Source organism: Vespa velutina, chromosome 4 (assembly GCF_912470025.1).
Source record: "Vespa velutina chromosome 4, iVesVel2.1, whole genome shotgun sequence".
NCBI lineage: Eukaryota > Metazoa > Arthropoda > Insecta > Hymenoptera > Vespidae > Vespa > Vespa velutina.
The window spans coordinates 6,688,203-6,705,304 of NC_062191.1; the positions used below are offsets into that span (position 1 = coordinate 6,688,203).

At 34.5% G+C, this 17,102-nt stretch overlaps 1 protein-coding gene across 22 annotated transcripts in view; it reads left to right on the top strand.

Annotated features, from left to right (window-relative positions):
* LOC124948767 (syntaxin-binding protein 5) overlaps positions 1 to 7,155 on the top strand; it is a 50,178-nt gene extending 43,023 nt beyond the window's left edge. For 11 of the 22 annotated variants that reach the window (XM_047492896.1, XM_047492890.1, XM_047492893.1 and 8 more), the window contains 9 exons: positions 44 to 169; positions 377 to 496; positions 605 to 733; positions 1,122 to 1,328; positions 1,626 to 1,734; positions 3,189 to 3,272; positions 3,634 to 3,729; positions 3,852 to 3,976; positions 4,284 to 7,155. In XM_047492896.1, coding sequence (XP_047348852.1) covers positions 44 to 169; positions 377 to 496; positions 605 to 733; positions 1,122 to 1,328; positions 1,626 to 1,734; positions 3,189 to 3,272; positions 3,634 to 3,729; positions 3,852 to 3,976; positions 4,284 to 4,546 — 1,259 coding nt within the window. In that variant the 3' untranslated portion in view covers positions 4,547 to 7,155. Of the gene's footprint in view, positions 1 to 24; positions 170 to 376; positions 497 to 604; positions 734 to 1,121; positions 1,329 to 1,625; positions 1,735 to 3,188; positions 3,273 to 3,633; positions 3,730 to 3,851; positions 3,977 to 4,283 lie in introns of all 22 variants that reach the window. The other 11 variants (XM_047492894.1, XM_047492901.1, XM_047492902.1 and 8 more) reach the window with 4 other exon arrangements.
* Positions 7,156 to 17,102: the final 9,947 nt, after the last annotated feature.

Below are 17,102 nucleotides of genomic sequence, written 5' to 3' on the forward strand. Positions count from 1 at the left end.
ACACATTCTGTATGTAATCGTCAGTTTATTTTTGGGATCGCTGGCCGGATAGACAAATTTGACGGTTCCTTTCAACGATCACGGAGCTCAAGCATGTCTTCGCTTGAGAATATCACCACGGAAACCATTAGCTGCCTTACGTTCGCTGACTCCTATACGAAGAAAAGCGGTAAGTCGAGTTATTTGTTAAATCTATTAGTTATCCCTTAATATAATATTAAAGATTTAATTTGCTAGGAACTTTATAACTATTCTCTCTCTTTGTGTGTATGTGTGTGTATGTATAAATCGATTTTACTATACACATAGTAATAATTGTAATATATATATATATATATATATATGTGTGTGTGTGTGTGTATCAAATTTTTTCAAGATACCAGCACCTTACCCACTTTATGGGTTGGTACGTCTTTGGGGTCCATACAAACCATCGTATTTAATCCACCTGTACCAGGCGAGAGACATTCATATCCTGTGGTTGTTTCAACATGTAGTAAGATATTACGATTAGATTATAAAATTTCATGCCAATTATAAAATCATACGACGGCTTCTAATTTTTTCTTTTTTTTTTTTTTTTTTTTTTTCTTTTTGTAAACAGATGGATCGACGTTCAAGTTGAAGGGTTGCATCCTGTCGATGTCATTTTTGGATTGCAATGGTGCATTAATACCATATTCTTTTGAATCCTGGAGAGATGAGAATGTCGATGCAGGAAAAGAACGTAACAGTAAGAATACATTTTTACAGTAGGAATATATTTTTTAACAATAAATAAGATCGTAAATGTTTTATATTATATTATTTATAAAGATCAATAATTATTAATTTGTTGTTTTCTATAATGTCGAACGAACTTATACGTTTTATCGTAATTGATCGTTCATTCTTATATAAAAGAAATTCACATATTATATTCTTTATGAGTCATTGACATTATAAAATATCGCGTAATCATTTCAATATCATTGTCAATATCAATAAATGTGAAAATGCCGACGTAGTTTATTTGCGAGGCACGTTACATTCAACGTGTTAACATTCATTCGGAATGAATCGAATACTGTTCCTGACGGGGAAATAGAATAGCGGATAACTGTATTTGATGCTTGTTAAAGAGAACCAAGGAAAATGCAATAGCCGATTATCACCGTCCTTGAACGCTCAAGTTACAACCGGGGATGGTTTTGAGGATCGGCAATTTGTCGTCCTGACGTCTGAGAAGCAAGCGAGGGTCGTGGCTTTACCCTCTCAAGATTGCGTCTACAGACAACAATTGGCAGAGACTCATATTGTAATCAAGGCAGAGGTTACGACTTTGAAAGGTAACAAGAACTTCTCTCTCAGTTTGCTCGTCGTTGGAATTGAATTCTATTCAATGAAACATCATGGTGCCGTATTTTAGTTTCAACCACCATTGTTGGATGGTTAACACATAACAGACGGTCTTTTAGATTAGTTTTATTTATTACGGCGCACGACAACGTTCTATTTGCAAGCATAACTTTTTCTGTATAGAGGAACATTTCTTTTCTATATTTTTCTGCATCACTTTTGATAAATAAATTATTAACAATTTATTCAGAATACAGATTGAAATATAATATAATTGAATTTTTCAGATAATGTCTGCCTAGTATGTTACGTCTCAAATGGTCACGTATCTACGTATAGTCTACCTAGTCTCAGGCCGCTAATAGACGTCGATTTTCTACCGCTTACAGATTTGAGGTAAGCAAAATGTCTGATTATATTAATTTTTTTTTTTCGGATTGCCTATTAATGGTCATTTTATTGTAGCAATGCTACAAGAATTTATCGATTTTCTTGAACTAACTTATACGCGCTTCTACGTTTAAAAACTTATTGTAATAATAATTGTTTATTGGTTATTATATAGCTATACAAATTTATATTTCGGCTACTAATGCTTATTATTCATCAAATAGTTAAATATTATTAATCGATATAATATAAAATATTATTAATCAAATAGTTAACAATCTACTAGTAATGTTTTGCTTTTAAATGGACGTTAGGCCTAAAGTTAATACGTATCAAGCGGTAATTCAAGCGGTTAAGCAAAGCTCATAAATATATTTGATAACGTAGAAACAAGATTTATTTATACAGATAAATATTAATATATTATATAATATAATATAATTATATTGTATAAAAAGCTTAATAGTTGCGATTTCATTGCGAAGATCTATCGTAAGATCCCGCACGGTATAATATTTTATATGCTTACTTTAAAATTTTTATAGCAGATTATTCTAATGCTCTATAATGCAGTATTGCTATATTTAAAATTGTTCTATTAAGTATCTCGTGATTGTAAAATACTCCAAATTTTTAGCTTCAAGCTGCACCAAAATTGCTTCGAGTTTTATATAAATTTTAAATATTTGTAATATACATTGAATTTTATTGGTGCATGGAGTCGAATAATACATAATTCAAATATGGCTTGGCTCTTATCGAATAGTGCGGACGAAACGCATTATTGCTATTTGAATTTATAAAATATATACATACATATAAAGCTTTATGCTAAATATAAATTGCAATGCAAATCCTTTGATATATACATATATGGTTTATTATATACGAACGAATAAGAATTTTCAATGCTCTTTGATAAAATATATTTCGGTTTTATCGGCAATGTTATTCGTAAAATTTTGTACAAATCTACTCAATGATTTCGAATTATTAGAGGAGTAGAAGAAAACTAATATGGCATGCGACTTTTCTCGTCTACGATACTAATCAAAGCACTCGTTTATCCTCGACACACTCACGGCATGCCCTGTGTAGTACTTTTTTATACGAGCACTCTTATCGCACCGTTTATATCTTCGTACAATCGCATCTTATATAGAATTCAAAGATTCTTTCATTTTTAGGTCGATAACGCATCTATATATATATGTAAATAATATATACATATTGTATAGCAACGTTAATTATATTTCATTTATTATTATGATATCGTTGGAGAATGTAGAAATCGCGCAGCCAGGAACATGCGAGCAAGGTTTTTCACATACTTTTTTCGCGCTCGAAGATCTAGGCAGACAGCTTTATAAATATACTGTCAGACGATTTAATTAATAACTATTTTAACGCTCGTTACGGTCGGCTGCTTACCTTCCTCCTGTCTCTGTAATCTCTAACAGTTTTCAGACTACAAAACACGGCATTGTAGACCCCATGTTGTCCATATGGGGTCATCAACTGTTTGTTAATGGCGATACCGATCAGTAAGTCATTTATGAAATAACAAATCTCCCAATAATCTATGTTACATGATACATAGTGATATATCCTACCTTATCCGCGTCATTTATATTCTTTTTTCTCCCATTAATTTTTTTCTAAATGTTATGGATCATTCAGCACATATCAGCAACATATATACATATTATTTACTTCCTTCCTTCTAAAGTCTTTTTCGAGCTAATAATCTATTCACCCAGCGAAGCTTGATGCTATGTATGCAAACGCACATTAAACGCATTTATTATTCAGCCCTGTTATCATTTATTTTCTATCTAAGAAAGAAAGTGGTACGAATAAATCTGCACGTCACGGTAAAATCCGTACGAATATCTTCTTTTCCAGGATTGCGAAGACTCTTTGCTTCAGTAATCGTGGCCACGGTCTGTATCTGTCCTCGCCTACGGAGATACAGAAGTTTTCAATATCAAGCGAATTCTGGTAGGGCAACGAATAAAATTATTTTACCCGTACAAATAATAAAGTTGACTTCGATAAAAGTTTATAAAAAGTCATCGACGTATTATTGGATTATTCGAAATTACGAAGCTTGTCATTTTTAGCGGAGAATTGACCGAAATGATGGGAGATTTGTTTATCGGTCACGATATGCCGGAACCACCTAAGGAAAGTTTCTTTAGGGGCCTGTTCGGCGGTGGTTCGAGAAGTCTCGATAGAGAAGAGTTGTGTAAGTTGCATTTCCTTCCAAAATATTATTTATCTTTCTTCTTTTATGCTTACGTAATAAAATGTTATAAAATGTTTGCCTTTCGCTGAGAAATATGATGTTACACGCAGCACGCTTCGTAGACATAATATATTTAAAAGCTTTAAATCCCAAAATATTATAGCCGTTTACCTATAAGATAATTAGTATACTCTTTAGTGATTCCATTTAAGAATTCATTAAAATGTAGGTACAATCATTTTCTATGCTCTTAATAAAACACAATTAAATTATGCAGTTTAACCGAGAGAGAATTGGTACATTTCAGTCGGCGAATCGAGTGGTCGTGCATCTCGTACAGTTGCTAAACACATCCCTGGTCCAAATGCAGGCACGGAAAATATGAGAGAACGCGTTACAGGGATCACCGGTGAAATTGCTCAGGCGCATCACATGGTAGTGGAGCGTGGAGAGAAGTTGTCGCACCTTGAAGAACGAACGGCTCGCATGATGTCCGAGGCTGAAAACTTTTCAACGTCGGCACACGGTCTGATGCTGAAGTACAAGGATAAGAAATGGTACCAGCTATGAGAGTATCGCTTGATTCGAATCCGGATACGATTCATATGGACGAGTATGGAAATTATATGCAAGAAGTTGGCATTTGCGATTCATCCATGAATTCTTCTCTCTTTGATAAGAAAGCAAAATTAACCGTATTACAAGCTCCAAGTGTATGCTCTATGAGAAACATGTATGTAGGGACAAAGAGTGAATTAGAGTGGAAGTATGAGAGAGAAAAAGAGAGAGAGAGAGAGAGAGAGAGAGAGAGAGAGAGAGAGAGAGAGAGAGAAAGAGAGGGAGAGAGAGGGAGAGAGAGAGAGAAATATTAATAGATAAAAAGGAATATGAAAGAGAAAAAGAAAAATTGAATGTGTGAACGAATAAAGTATAGGGTCGTGATGATAAGGAAAGCCCCCTGCGCGCGCGCACATACACATACACACATACACACATACGCATACACACAGATTCCACACACACACACACACACATGCGCATACACACAAACAACACACTCATGATCATCTGTGCTGGTCACAGGTTATAGGTACGCACATTAGCAAGACGAAATTGAGTGGATGGTAGATAATAAAGCGATTACATATACAAGGTCACTTCAACAACAATATCGATCATAATCTTTATTCAAGAAAACATTAAGACATGAAAGAGGCGGTTCGATATGAGCTTATAGTACGAATCGCTTAAAAATCATAAAGGAGTGAGACGACGATACAGGAGTCAATACGAGCAATTACGAAATAATTCGCCTTTTAATCGATGGTACTCGTTGATTCATTCGGATGTCCTGCGCCATTTATGACGTCTTTACATTACGCTCTTCTTTATTGTCAATGAGGTGAGGGGAAAAAAAAATGCGACAACGGTGGAATTCGAGTGAAACGATATAACATCGTTTTACTTTCTCGTCTCCTTTTTCACGAAGAAGATAGGTATTTAATCACGGGGCATGGAATTATCAAAGACAGCAGAAATTCGAGGCGCAGCGATTTTATCCTCCGAATGTATTGACAATAAAAATATAGTTAATTAGTCGAACATGCAGAGGATTGGGTAAAATATCAAACGATGAAGTATATATTTTATCCACGGAGGCGAGTTTTGTAGTAGGAAAAGGTATACTGCGAAACATGTCACGCCGATAAGAATGTATAATTGTTATCGAATTGTAGTTATCGCTAGACACGCTAATGTATATATATATAATGGAATGAGAAAAAAAAAAGAATACACATACATACCCACACACACATACACACACATACATACACAAAGTAGGAAAGATTATGCGTTATAAAAAGCTGTTTATAAATAATGTGTTATAAGTTACGCTACTTCAGCGTCGTTGGTGAATTCAACTGAATTTGTAATGCATAAATGGCACGGAAGAGCAAACTATTCTAATTTTAACTGTACGTATAGACTAGATAACATAAAGACAATATATGATATACACACACGTGCGTTCCGGGCGCGCGCTTGTGCGGGTGCAAAAAATTCAATTGAATTTATCGAGGCTCTGAATCGACGTACTGCTTCCATAGCAATAATTGTATAGTCGATGTTAATGGTACTAATCACTTGCATTAATACTTATAAATGCATCCTACAGACGATTAACTAGAATGCATTCTTCGAGTTGTTTAAACTTCGTGGTATGATCTTTCTTGGACAATATATTCAAATCGCATTGAATTAATCCCGTTATTGTATCGTGGGATGTCTTCACTATCAATTATTAGTACAAAACTCGCGAACTCGGCGAGTCGTTGGAGACTTAATAGGCGACATTTACGAGAAAAATATAATAATGGAAACATGTTATTCGAGGCTAAGGATCGAATAAAACTTTCGGTTGTTCGGTAGGTACACTACATTTGCGCTATCCTACATACATCTAGAATCATTGCTCTTTGGAAATCGGAGATTCTGCATGCGAGCGATTTAATGATAGTATACTAATAATTAAAAAAAAAAAAAAAAAAGAAAAAGAAAAAGAAAAAAAAAGACAAAAAAAAGACAAAAAAGACAAAAAAAAGAAAGAAAAAAAAATATATATATATATATATGTATATATATATATATATATATATAACAAATTCATAAGTGGAAGGCTATTTTAACGCTCACACGAAGGGAATGAACGTTTCTTCAGTTCGAAAAGAGAAAGTGTTTTTTCGGACTACTGTGAAAGTGGTTTTTTGTTGTAATAATGGAACTGTAGTTAAATGTGCCATAGTTATGAAGGAATAGAGATATATATATATATATTACCGTTTAAGTGTTTGATAATATAATATACTCCACAACTTCCGTTGTACACGGTAAAATATCATACTTTACAGATTTCGACTACTTATCTGTCGCATCGGAACCTGCAAAGATCTGTTTGAAAATAATTTCTCGATATATAAAATGTAGTTTCAGTTATACTTAAACTTAGCTAACTAATTTCGTTTTCGTTCCTCGAATCATTTTCATACACGGTGCTTGTAATCTTCGATTGGTAATTATTTAGATGAAAACAGAGCTGAAACTATCTGTTGTATATCTTCATATCACGATACAAACTATTGTCACGTACTTGATTGAATAAACATTAATTTTGCCTATTCCTTGTGCGTGCCGTTACATGCATATATTAAGTTATTATACTCGACTTGAAATTATATTATAAACCAGCATTAGTATTATACATAATGTTATGTAAATGATCTTTTCTATTTACCTAATTTACCTAATAATTATACGTAAAGACCAAAATACAAAGTAGTTCGAAAAACGACCACTGTGACGCTTGCGTCGTTTAAATCCAAACGCGCGCCAAATATGGATGCCCGATGTAAGAAAATTGTGAGTGCTGCTACGAAAAACATTGCTTATCTTTTTATAATGATCTATAACGAGTGATCTTTTTAGCTCTACGCGATATTCGCTTCTAGGTTTTATCAATATATTTTTAATTTTAGAATAATGTAAACAATTAAAAATGATATCTGTCGTAATTACAATAATGCAATCAGTTACAAAGGATATATATCGTAAATTCAGATTTGATCTTTGCTTGTAATAGATAATACGTTGGTTCCTTTTATCATTGATTGTATTTTTCACGTTCTATCGAATTCAATGATAATTATTGTGTATTTCATTTCCATTAACGAAGATGAGGAAACTCAAAATAAACAGGAGCAACGATGGCAACTATGTAAGCAGGTAATTTTGTTATTTTTCAGTTAATAACGCATATGGTTTTACTTTGTATCTGAAGAACACAATTCAGTGTTTAATATAATAAATTGGTATAGGAAACATACAATTTATTGACAGGTATCTATAAAAATGTTAAGAAATTTGCTTATTCAATTATACGTCATAAGTTATGGAACGAATGATTTTATCGAGTAGGAGAAAATTAAATTAGAAAATGTTCAAGGATGTTATTAAGAAATATATTTTCTCACTTGTTAAGGTAGCGATCTAAATAATCTATATTATAATTAAAGTAGAGTCAATAAATTGAGAAAGTAATTAAGAGAAGCTTTATAGGTTTATAAGAACATATGTATTGGTAAAATTTCGAAAGGATAGCAGATAAAAAATACAGAAACAGCGGCTACAATCGAAAGTATAAAAGAATAGAAATTAGATATAATCGAAAGTAAACAATGAAGTAGATAATTTAATTAGTTTCTATTACTTTCTTTAAATATTTATACTTATGTATCATCTATTTATGTATGTATTGATTTTGTGCTGAATGATTTCTTTTAAATCGAAGTATTTATAAATATTTGGATTCTCCAGTGTCCTACTATATCATTTTCTCAGGAGAAAATTTTGAAAATGCGAGAATGGTTAATCCGATAAAATTCAAACGACCAATTATAGAAACAAAAACGTTCTTGTCAAATTGCTCCTCTCCATTTTACGTCGTTTTTCGTACGATTGCCTGGCTGCTATCGACAAGTCGGTACGTAATTAACTTAACTTCTTCGACACTTCTCACGTAAGAATAGGCGTTTACTCAGAATAATGTACCCTCCGTTTTCTCTTTTTATCAAGGCATTTTCCGTCCCTTTTTCCTTTTTTCTTTCCTCTCTTTTCTCTCTCTCCGTAGCACGCGCGTACACTTCTCATTTCCAATTTAAAAATAATGAGAATTTACGGCGAGCAGGTACCGCTGTCGCGCGCAGACACCCATCGACTTCGAAACCTCTCTCGGCATCCGCGAAGTGGAATGAATTGAAAAAAATTCAATTTAGAGGCAGCACAATAGCAAGCTCTCTCTACATTTTCCTCCTCCTCTTCCTCCTCCTCCTCCTCCTCCTCCTCCTCCTCCTCCTCTTGCTCTTCCTTCTACTTTTTCTTCTTCTTCATCATCATCTTCTTCTCTATCATTCTCTCTTCGAGAAAACGAACGAATCAATGATATTCCACTTAGACGGCATTTCGATGGATAAATCAACATTTCCACGCAATATACAAACGTCGAGCACGATCGTCTCAATTATTTTTCGTTTGCATACAATTCGTATGTCTACTATCGAGACATCGTCACAAAAATTGACTCGAATGTCTTTGAAGCTTGAAACGATTTAAAGGGATCGGTGAGACGGGGAGGGATAAGGAAAGAAAGGAATATATAGAAAGCGTGCGAACGTTGGTTGAACCATGTAAGACCTCGACGACGACGTATTTTAACGTCGTCGTCAAAAATATATATATAAGTTTTTAATAAAGAGCGGTAATGTGGCGGATAGTTGCGCTCGTATGCGCAATAACGTATGTATAATGACAGAGGGGAATGGTACGCGACGCGATAATAGGAAAGATGTGTATAATTTATGATTTCTTATGAGTTCTCAAATAGTTACGGTGGTACGAGCGTGTCGTATCTTTTTGATCGAAATTATAGGATCGCTTGGTTCTTCTCTCTCTTTCTCTCTCTTTCTCTCTTTCTCTATCTGTCTATCCATATATCTATCTATCTATCTATCTCTGCCTTCCTAAGAATATATTTTTATGATAAATATAAAAGGAGTATTGGTACGTTAAAAAATTTTATTTTATATGATTAACGAGGAGATCCTAATTTTTTTTTTTTTTCACTACTTATTGGGTTCGATTAACTTCGCCTTTTTTCATTGTAACATTTTATTTCTTATTTTTCATCTTTATCAATCGTGCGATAAAGTTTCACACGTTCGAACAACGAAATGATATTTTTCGTCTATCTCGAATGAGACAATACTACTCGGTCATGAGATTTGGCATTGTCCCTATCGAACGAAGTAAATAAATAGACGGAGAGAAAAGAGATTCGTCAAGTGTTAGAAATTGTCAGAGCGAGTTGGAGGAGAAAGGTAAAGTCAGTCGTCTGTCTTGGCTCCGGCGCAATAAAATGTAAATGCGCTGGCAATTCGCGCTCCGATATTGTGAGTTACATCTCCTCGAGGCGTGTTTCGGTACTCACTCTCTCATTCTTCTTTCCTCATTCCATTTCGAATCCATATAACCTGAAGGTAAGTGACGAGTGTCCGAAGGATACGTAACATCTCGACCGCGGGTTATGCGTACAGCGCTCTACGCCTCGTCATTTGCATGAGTAACGGTGGAACGTAGAAGTTAGAATAGCAAGCCGAGTAATTTATAGTCGATAATTCTTGCCAAAGCAATTTTCGCATCCAGTGCGAACCTTTGGGTTCTCTCTTCTACGGGCTATGTCAAGAGCTTGCAGGAAATGAGACGGAATGTTAAATAGCCTTTTCTTCTTCGTTTCTTTTTCTTCTTTTTTCACTTTCGTTGAAACGTCATTTCGAAATAGTTGGATCTGTAAAATCGATGGACTTTTCTTTTCTTTTCTTTTCTTTTTTATTGTTTTCCGTTTTTTTTTCTTTTTTTTTTTTTTTTTACTTTTTTTATTATTCTATTTTTCTTATTTTTTTTCGTACGATCTCATTTCAAGCCAGTTTGATTTAAAGATCTCTCTTTATTCGAACGTTTCGCATGGAAAAAAAAAAAAGGTAGAAAGTATAGAGCAACATGAAATAAATCATGACACGATAAGGCTATCGGGTAAAATGTACGAAAGCAGGCCTTTAATGCATAGGGTGGTACGTTCTAACGTGGAAACCTGCTACGAGGAGTATCGATCGGATCGTAAAACACTAATGTCCGTCCGTCGTGCTGCTGATGTGAAGGTAAAAAAGAGCAATGTTATTTGAATCAATGTGAAAAATGTTCTACCTTCGTAGTTGCACGAGAAATTAATTCTGACAGATAAAGATAGAGATGGGTAGAGATAAATAGAGATAGATATATATATAGATAGATAGATAGATAGATAGATAGATAGATAGAGAGATAGATAGATAGAGAGGGAGAGAGAGAGAGAGAGAGAGAGAGAAGGAAAGAGTGATATAAAATGAAGTCTAACCATATTAAATTCTGTGCTAATTTTTTTAAAGAATAATAACAATCTCATTTTATAAACTACAGTAGGTGTTACTTATCAACCTTCCGAAACATGAATACTTTCTGGTTGAAATTCAATGCAACCGTCTGAGAGCTTATGTGTGTCATACTTTTTCATCCTTTTTTTTTTTTTTTTTTCTTTTTGTTTCAGAATCCATTTTCCTCATTGTATACGAATATGTACTTTACGTATTAGATATATGTAAAAACTGTTGTTATCGTTGGAAATTTTGAAAAGATACGAAAGAAGTAGAAGGGACGTTTCAATGGAATGACGTGTCTCCGCGCACTTTTATCCGAACGCGAAATGCGTTCCGTTTACGCGGAAGTTTTAGTTACGAGGAGGGCGATGAGATGAGGAAAGAAGGGAGAGAAGGGTGGAGGATTATCCGAGTAACATAAACCGATACCGACGACGTAAAGGTACACGGCCGATATTAGATATCGAGATGGTACATACTCAGCCTTTCTAACCTCCGCTTGCCATCCACTGTCGTCCCACCGAGAGCTATCGAACCGATAGGATACCTTCGACGCCTTCCCAAGACGCCTTTACTTCTCCACCTCCTCATTCTTCTCCTTCTCGGGGTCTCTTCCTATCGCACGATTACCATATATACGCCACTTTATTTAGAGTACCTTTTATCGCGGTTTGGCTTACGTCCTCGACTCTCACATTTTCGCATATTCGCCTCTTTTTTCTCGATCCATACCGTGGTTTCTATGACGCCTTTGCCAACGGGACGACAATGCTCGTTGGGATCAAATTTTTACTATCTCTTGCTGGTAAACTCGAGACGCACTTCCCTTGCGTACATTTACGTCAATATGTAAGTACCTACGTGGTTATTTTTGAAATTCATTAGTTTGATATCTTCTAACACATATGGATAGTTAATTTTTCTATGGAGTATTGATTTTTTATTATATTTTGCCAATAACGTGTCAATGTACGAAATAAATAATTTTTGTTTTAATATATTATTTTAATCGCGTCATCAATGAATCTTCGACTTTCTAATCGTTAGGAACGAGAAAGTAACATTGAGAAAGCATTGCTTTTCCTGGTGATTTTTTATTATGAAAGATTTATTGAAAATATATATATTTTATAATGTATATATTTTATAAAGATAATGACGTCAACCCTGACACCTTTGGAATTCAATAAAACTCTCGTCGAGAGTTTGCGTACTTCCGTCAAATTAACGATTCGATCGGACAGCCAGTCGCAAATCATGTTGAGATCGTTAGGTCCTTGGAATCTGTGAAAACCAATATTTTGTTAGAAGAGGATTTTCAGCTTGAACGAACGCACATAGTTCGTGCGGCTACACACTCATCCGCGTGCCCAGGTGCTGTTCGTATGGGTTAAGGCCGGGTGAACGCGATGAATAGATCTTAAGTTTCTAATCTGATTTAGCGATTGCCAAAGCGTTGTACTGCTTCGAACGTATTCGGACGTATTACTAAAACGTGTCCGCGTGTAAATCTATACGTGGAATTTACGTCAGCTTGTCCGAGATTTAAACGATAAGTTTTGTCAAGGGACACACCGAAGAAGATCCTCATATTAATAGAAATAGCGTAGAAAAATATACGATGGCCATTTTATAAAAGATAATTAATTTCTTTTACCTATTCGTTAATTAAACGTTTGTACTTAAAGATAAAAAGTTACGTAACATCTATAAATTCATCTCAAAATTATAGAGAAACTATAGAGATATTTTGATATCGTACAAACATTGTTGATTCTCTTAGGATCATCATTTGCGATCTTTAACGTCGATGACGTCAAAAGTGAAGAATCTTAACGTTACTCTATGTTAAGAATCGCAACGAGAAGTTACAAGTTAACGAATAACGGTGCGATGCTCGAGTCGTGTTACTATAAACTCTCGAGAACTTTCTATACATAAAGAATGGTTTCTCTTTGTTGTAAGAAAAATTAAAGGAGAGGTAGTATCGGTATTTCGTTATAAAGAAACATCCCGCTAGATCGAAGCTAGCAAAAGTTCCGAGTCACCGTGACGGACCTATCCTTATTATGGCGAAAGCCTTTTGAAACAAAGCACGAGTCAAGAGGAATTAAACCTATCATCTTCCTGTTCGCCTTAACGATAGGCCGTCGATGATACGATTATGGTGAGATGCGAGGATCCAGGGATGCCGACGAGAGTAATGATTGAAAATAACAGGAATCATGTATAAACGTTCCATCGTGGCTTCGTAGCCAGTGTTCTGAGCGTATTGCGAAAGGGATCGTCGGAAACGATCGCGAATCTCAGGAAAAAGGCATCCTACGATCATCACGAAGACGAACATTACGTTAATGACCTTCTTTACGTTAAGATTATAGAATTATAACGCCGTTAAGATAAATCATTCGTCCTGTCTTCGTTTCTAACTTCGATATACGTACCCTTGATATAAATCGCGTACGTCCGGTAGCGAGAGCCCAGAGGAATTTTTTCATCAATTGAATTTAAACAAATTTAAAATTTAATAATAACGCAAACGTGCGGCATATTCTAAAAAATCACGTAGGTTTATGTCGTTTCTAAGAAATTCAATTTCATTTTGGTCTCCGCATAATACGATTAAAATATATTCCGTACATCCTATTTTCCAAAGTATTTATTATTTTCGCGTAATAACGCGATATAGATTTCTGCCGATTAGGCATCTAATCCAAATATAGTATGTATATATACATATGTGTGTATTTATACATATACATGTGTACATATATACATATATATATATATATATACAATGAGAAGTGCTCACTAGGATGATCTTTCGGAAAACTCCGAGACAGATAAATTTTGTTTTCGAAGGGGATAATAAAGTCAAATATGTTTATATGAACTTTTTTTTTTTATTGTTTTGATGTATATAAGCCATAAAATATTTCCTTTTAATTCTGGGACACATCCTGTATATTCAGTAGTTCATAAAAATATACAAACACCTTTTGAAATTTATTAATTTGTTAGGTAAGATGTTTTGAATTTTTCAATAGAGACATGGAGTATAATAGAAGGTATTTGTAATATATAAAATAAATAGTTTTTCATTGCAGCAGTAATAGAAGATAAAACTGACCTTTTTACAATTCTTTATTAAGACCTTGTAACAGATATAGCTGATTCTAGGATAAGTTGATTTTTATCTTTACAAGATGCATAAAAGACAATATAAAATTTAATTTGATAGAATGTATGTGTTTGTTTCCAAAAAAAAAAAAAAAAAAAAAAAAAAGAAAAAGAAAAAAAAAAAAAATTATTAATAAAAAAAACTTAACAAAAAGAAAAAAGACCGTTTTGTAGTTCTCATCGCTGAACAATGAACAATTGTTTTTTTAATTTTTCACACATACTACTTATATCATGTTAATTTTTTCATAGTTATGGAAAAATTTCGAAGAACTTCGTTTAGTTTAAAGAAAGAAATGAGAATTCAAAAGATTTCTGAATATTTTTGTGATTCATTGTATTATAGGAACGAACTCGATCGTTTTTGAACTAGGGATTCGGCCGTATCTCAATATTGTCCTGTCGTAAAGTTAAACAAAGGTCATGCTGGTAGGCTAAATGGCGCGTTCAAAATCGGACGAAGATAAATACCGCGGTTCGTTTGCCAGGTATCGTTTGTCGTCGGTTTTTCGATCAGTCGGCCGTGCGCTCGCGCTCACGAACACTCGCTTACGGTCGTTAGGCGCATATAAAGCAAGCGTTTGCCTGATGAATGAACTCCGATCTTGACGGGGAGCCCTCTTCTATGCGATCGTGTAAAAGCACCCGAGAGAGGCACCCAAAGGCTTTCCGCGGTCGTTATGGGTATTTGTACAACACAATTTATCTCGTCCCGAGGCCACGACGCGCCGTACAAAAGCCGTGCGACCGTGCCGTGAACTCGACTCAAGGCATGGATCCGCCGTAATAATCGATTACCGCCAGTGAAAGGAAGAGAAATCATCGGGTTCGAATCGAGGGAGGGAAAGACGAATTTGCACGCAAGCTTTTTACTTCGAACGAATTTTTGACGGATTTAAACGAAGTATTTTCAAGATAAAGGAAATAAATCGAAGATTTCAATGGAACCATACACGCCTATAACAATGTAACGTGATACTATCAAAACATATTATTTTCTACCTTTTCAACGTTCTTAATAATTTCATGTTTATATTCATGAAGTATTTCCTTTTTTTATTTTATTTACAAAGGCATGAGATTAATCGGTTAAAGAATTTTTTTCAAGCAAAAGAAAGAAAAAAGAAAAAAAAAAGAAGAAGAAGAAATATTTTAAAAAACGATTATAATATTTACTGATGTTTTTCAGATCTTATTTATTACCTAGTAACAAAAGAAAGCTCTTGTTTAAAAATGTTATATACCAACGATTTGTTTATGAACTTGTTTATATCCATTACACTTAAATACATCTACATAGGGTGAAATAATAATTTTAATCATTTTGAACGTACGACCTTCGGTAAAGGAAGTTTCTTCGTATCTTTAACAAGAACGGAGATATTCAAGATGATCAAAATTATTGGTCTCACACTGTATATCGCTGATTCTAGAATATCCTGTATCGCTTGTGAATATAAGGAGCACGATGTAAGGAGTGGAGAATCTCGGTCTCTTGGTAGGTCTGAATACAGACGGTGTTGTACGATGTTCAACATGAATGTTCACGTGTGCGTTTGAGGTCGCTAGCACGTTCATACGTACGGTCACATTTGGTAATAGCAAGTAACCACATCTATGCAAACGGTGTCCGCAGAAACGACACATTGTGGTTTTTCCTCGCTCATTATTCTTCCTGGTTCATTAATCTGATCGATGTCAACTCGCTCAAAATATCGTTTATTTCCTTCTTTACGTTATAACCGATACTCTTAGATTATTTTCAATTAATCCATTTACGGCTTAAATCGTGATCGACGATTTTATTCTTATATTTATATTTAAAAAAAAAAAAAAAAAAAAAAAAAAAACAGAAACAAGTTCAAATGCGATATAATATTTAAAAAGATCGTCGGTAAAGTGTCTGACTTTTTGTAATTAGTTATAAAGCTATCCTCTTTTATAACAGAAATTTTTACGAAGGAAAATATGATGTTTTATTGACCGAAATTGTATCTCTTAATGTATCCTCATAAAACGTATCTGCCAACAGAACGAGCGTTATAACGAAAGAATAATTGTCTCACGCAAACAAGCTCGAGAAATAACTATTTCGAATGATTAAGATAAATGATTCACTCTTTCTCCGAGTAAACGTTTACGATAACGAAGCGTCTTACAAGATATTTAAGAACGATGTCATTTCGTTTTAACGTTCTTCGTTTTAAGATTATACGTTATATTCATTGGGTAACTTTGAAATTCGCGTATTCTCAAAGAATATCGGTTTGTCGAAGGAGGGAACGAACGTGAGAGGCGATAAACGGAAGATGAGAACGAGTCGTAATTTAACGGCCGACGGAAAGAAGAACGATAAAAGCCGGAAACAGATGCAGAAGAGGGCATGTCGGCATCGGACGCCGTTGGGTTACGAGGGGTGATCTCGCTTGCCCTTCGAGTGATTTATGAACAGACGCAGCGACTCCATCTACTTGACCCGTTCACCTCGTTACAAAGGATAATGTATTCGTGAGAGGCCAACCTCGGCCGGCAGCGGTTCTTCCGCATGGTGTCTTCCTCTCTACGAAAGTAAACCGAAACGAAACGAACCGAACAGAACCGAATCGAATCGAAAACGGAATATAACAGGGAGAAATAATATAATGCCATGCAAGATTCGTATCACGAGCAGCGATAAATTTTTTTTTTTTTTTTTTTTTTTTTTTTTTTTTTTTTTTTTTTTATCCGATATACCTATCGTAAAACGCCTTCCTTCGTATCTTTTCACTTACTATATTCGTACGAGCGCGCCAAAGAGAAAATAATTCTTTCTCCTTATATTCTCATTCATCAATAAGCTAATGGTATTTTAATGAATCAAAGAGCATTAATTCAATTCACATTTGTTTTAATACGTAAGCAAATCTTTATATCAAGCGTTTAAA